This window comes from Psammomys obesus, unplaced genomic scaffold (genome assembly GCF_907164565.1).
Source record: "Psammomys obesus unplaced genomic scaffold, mPsaObe1.curated_primary_1811, whole genome shotgun sequence".
Lineage (NCBI taxonomy): Eukaryota > Metazoa > Chordata > Mammalia > Rodentia > Muridae > Psammomys > Psammomys obesus.
In genome coordinates, this window is record NW_026585504.1 from 47,702,950 (window position 1) to 47,707,120 (window position 4,171).

General features: G+C 47.7%; 1 protein-coding gene across 1 annotated transcript in view; it reads right to left on the reverse strand.

The window, feature by feature from the left end:
• Phlpp1 (PH domain and leucine rich repeat protein phosphatase 1) overlaps positions 1–367 on the reverse strand; it is a 217,321-nt gene extending 216,954 nt beyond the window's left edge. The window contains exon 1 of the mRNA XM_055603063.1: positions 13–367. Within this exon, the coding sequence (XP_055459038.1) occupies positions 13–151 (139 nt within the window). The 5' untranslated portion in view covers positions 152–367. The remainder of the gene's footprint in view (positions 1–12) is intronic.
• Positions 368–4,171: the final 3,804 nt, after the last annotated feature.

Sequence of the window (4,171 nt, forward strand, 5' to 3'; positions counted from 1 at the left end):
CTCCAGCCGCGCCGCCGTTCCCGCCGCTCGCGGCCGCGGCGCTCGGCGCGGGATCCGGGCTCCGGCCGCCCTCGGCCGCCGCCGCCGGGGCTCGGTCGTCAGCCGCGGGCTCGGCGAGTCGCTGTGCCGGGGCTGCGGCGGCGGGCTCCATCGCAGCGGGGCTTCGCGTCGCCCCCACCCCCCCGGCTCGGGAGGCAGCGGCGGAGAGGGAGGCGAGGCGAAGGTGGGAGACGGCGGCGGCGCGCGGAGAACGGACGCGCCGATGGCGTTCGGCGCGGCCGTTCCAGGGGATTATGTGGCGATCCGGAGCATTCCGTCGGTGCCTCGGTGTTCCATCCCGCGCGCCCGCCCGTTTCGCCGCCACCGCCCCCCCAACACACACACACACACACACGCCCTCCCCGCGGGCCCCGGGCTCCCCAGCGCCAGGCCCCGCCCGCCGCCGGACAGCCTCAGCTCCGGAGAGCTGCGGCCCGAGCTCAGTTCATGAATATTAATGCGGCGCGGGAAGGCGGGCGGGGCGGAGTTTCTCATGAATATGCATCGCTAGCATGACGACATTCCTGGGCGGAGTGGGGAGAGCGGGAGGCTGGGGGCGGGGCCTCAGGGTAAACAAACGTGACGCGTGCGTACGGGGGTGGGGCGGGGCTGTTTCCCAGGAGGTTTCTCCTCCGACCCAGACCCGAGGTGGCGAGAGGGGGACCCGTTGCACTGTGGGGGTTGTAGTTCAGCTCCGAGGCGAGCATTCAGGAGAGACCAACAGCAAACTACAAGACCCAGATACCGTCAGGCTCTACCCACCCTCACCGCCAGCTTCTGGCCCCAGTCAGTGGGTAGTGTGCCCTCTGCTGTTGAGCCCTGCTTTGCGTGAACGTTTTTCGTTAACTAGTTTCTCGCCCGTTCGCCAGATGAGTTTTAATTTCCCGGCTAATGGAGAGTTAGGGCTTTCGGGGACTCTAAACTGCATGTGTGATACACAAATACACAGTCTACAAGATCTCTGGCCAGATCTATTTCTGAATTTTTTTCAAGGCCCATGAAGACTTGCAGCATTGAACACACTTCGCAAAAACCACCCAAATTAAGCCCATCTTCTTTCTACCCAATTAGAACAAAATAGCCAAGGATTTGATTCTAGTCTTGTATACCATTGGTTTTAAATGTAAAAGGAGATTAATGACAAAGCAGTAGATCAGGGAAGAAATATTAGAATGGAGACATAGGGGTATAGGAGATAGACTAGATAGTCACTTTTAAGTCTTTTAATTGCATACTCTCTAGGACCTGCCTTAATTTCAGGAAACTTTGGCCGAGGAGAATGAGAGAACTGAAACTCCTATAAAGGCACCTTGTTTTTAGGTTATCTACACGTCTCATTGAAGAGGGATGGAGAAAGCAGCCAGGACAAAAATAATTTTTCAATGATTCTTGAAGTTCCTAAAAATTATTTCCTATATTCTTTTTTTTTTTTTTTTTAGTCTTATTTCGGGGGTTAGAGAGATGACTCAGCACCTAAAAGCATGGGCCATATAATAGCTTGCAGAGAACCCGTTAATAGCTCAGCCCAAAGGCAGTGCGCCCATGTGATGCACAGATATACTTCAGACAAATCACTTCTCTACATAGCAATAAGTCTTTTTAAAAGATTAAGTACTTTCTGGCACTTGGAAGGCTGAGACAGGCAGAACTTTATGAGTTCAAAACTAACCTGTTCTACATTGCAAGCTCCAGGCCAGCTGAGGCTGCATAGTGAGACTCTATCCCCCCCCCAAAATAAAAAGATAATAATATCCTACGCTTTACCCTTTGAGTTTAGAAACTAATATTTATTATAGTAATATTATACACACACATGCCCTGGTGATAGTGCCCTTAACCCTGGCACTGAAGAGGCAGAGAATGGGAAATCTCTGTGGGTTTGAGACCAGCCTGGTCTACATAGTGACACCTGTCTCAAAAAAAAAAAAAAAAAAAATTATAGTAATTGTTGCCAGATAACTGTTAGAGCAATGCATTAACTCAAGCAGTTAGTTAAATCCAATTTGCTTAGATTTACAATCACCATGGAAACAGTTTGGCTATGTCTGTGAGGGTGTTTTCAGACCTAAGCTGAAAGTGGGCAGCACCACGTATGGAATAAATGGAATAAAAAGAAGAATGTGGCCTGAAAAGTGGCACAACATGCCCAGGGGTCTCCTGCCGTCATGCCGTCCTGGCATGAAGTCCTCTACCCTCAAACTGTGAGCCAGAACACACCCTCATTCAGGTACTTGAGAGCCTGGTGTTAGGTGCTTGTAACAGCAATGGCAAAAGTAACTATCTCAAAGAAAAAGTGGATATGCCACACAAGCGCAAAAGAGCAGCAAGTGTTGAAGCTGGAGAAATGGCTCGGCCGTTAAAAGGAAAAAGACCTGGGTTCAAGTTCCAGCACTCACATGGTATTTCCCAAGCATCTGTAATTCCGGGGAATCCAATGCTCAGTCTAGCCTCTGTGGGGCCTCGTGTGCACGTGGTACACAGACACACATGCAGGCAAAACACCCATGTACCTAATAAACACAATTTTCAAGATTCTTTAAAGCAGGCATAAAGAATTGCAGTTTTGCCAAACTTCATGCATAGAAGCTGTAATCTGAAAGACAGCCTATCTCATACTGTCGGGGAATCCCACTGGCAGGGTTAACATAATGGCAAGAAAGGTCCACAGCATGATCCTAAGCCTTCATAATGTGACTAAGCAGATACAGAAGGAAAGAAAGAAAATGAGAATTTCTGAAAGAGAAGACTGTCCTCATAATGCCAGATAGGAGAGACACCTGTGGTTGAAACAGCAAATTGGTAAAGAGCAAAGGAACGTGAGCACGGAGGCTTCTGTATCACGGACTAACATGCAGACACCCTGCACCAACCCACACTATACAGTGGCTGTGAACAAGAAAAGAGTTCTGATTTTAAAATAATAAAAGCTTTTCCAGGCAGCTTCCAAATAGCTGGGGTAGGGAACGCATCATCCTGACCCCAAAGCACATCACACAATGATTGCCCTGCCCATTGAAGCATTCCACGATTGCAATCCACAATGTTTCTGTCTAGCCACATCCTCTCAGCAATCACTTTCTTGTGGCACCAGGTCCTCCTAAATGCTAGGCAAGCACAAAGGATGGCATCTTTCTTTTAATCCCCCTCCCTTTTCTCACCCTTTGTGTGTGTGTGTGTGTGTGTGTGTGTGTGTGTGTGTGTGTGTGTTATGTTCATGTACATCTGTGCCCTGGTGGGCATACAAAAGTCAGGACAAACCACAGGTGTCAGTAATCATCTACCACCTGGGGCCCAGGAATTGAACTCAGGGTTTCAACTTAGTGCCTTTACCTGCTGAACCATCTCGCCAGCCCCTTAGAATCACATCTTAAAATGTTCAAAGATAATCCTGAAGTGAAACATTGTAAAGCCTGATGTCAACTTGCTAAAATATTTTCACAGCTAAATTTAGACAGAGAGAACATAATCTATTACTTTCTGCTGCATGATTTATAAGTGACTTGCTGTGCTCTGCTCCTAGGTTAATCCTGGGTAGATCCTTCGATCTAAGATAAAAGAAAGCATATTTGAAATTGTTTTCTAATATAAGCAGTTGGAATTTTAATGGAAGCATGAATTGGTAGCTGGGATAGTTCCTCTCTGAACTGGTAAGGGCTCAGCTGTGTCCAGAAATAAACTCAGAAAGACACAATATACTATGCAATACATTTAGTTTGTACATTATGAACAAGGGATCTAATTATAGCTTCACATTTGTAAGTCCCTTGAGCTACTAGTGGTTTACCATCCTAAATTGCTCAGTGTTTACTCATTCTACTTTACTCCGAGGGACCCGTTTAGCAAATTACTGCTCTAGTGCACTAAATGGGCCCCAGGTGGCCAAACCGAATTAATATGTTCTCTGTTCAGTGGCAGGATGAGACTGTCTGGGCTCTCTGAAGTCGTACCCTCCCTCATAAACTTCCAGTGTGAATTCTGCTAGCATCTGAGACCGCCAGTCTCACTTCAGAGTCCATTTATAGATATGGCTTTATAGCTTTTCAGATTTTAGTGAATCTTTTTAACCCCATAATTATCTCTATTTTTTGAGAGGGGAAGGATTGAGATTCCTAACAAATGTCCTTCCTACATC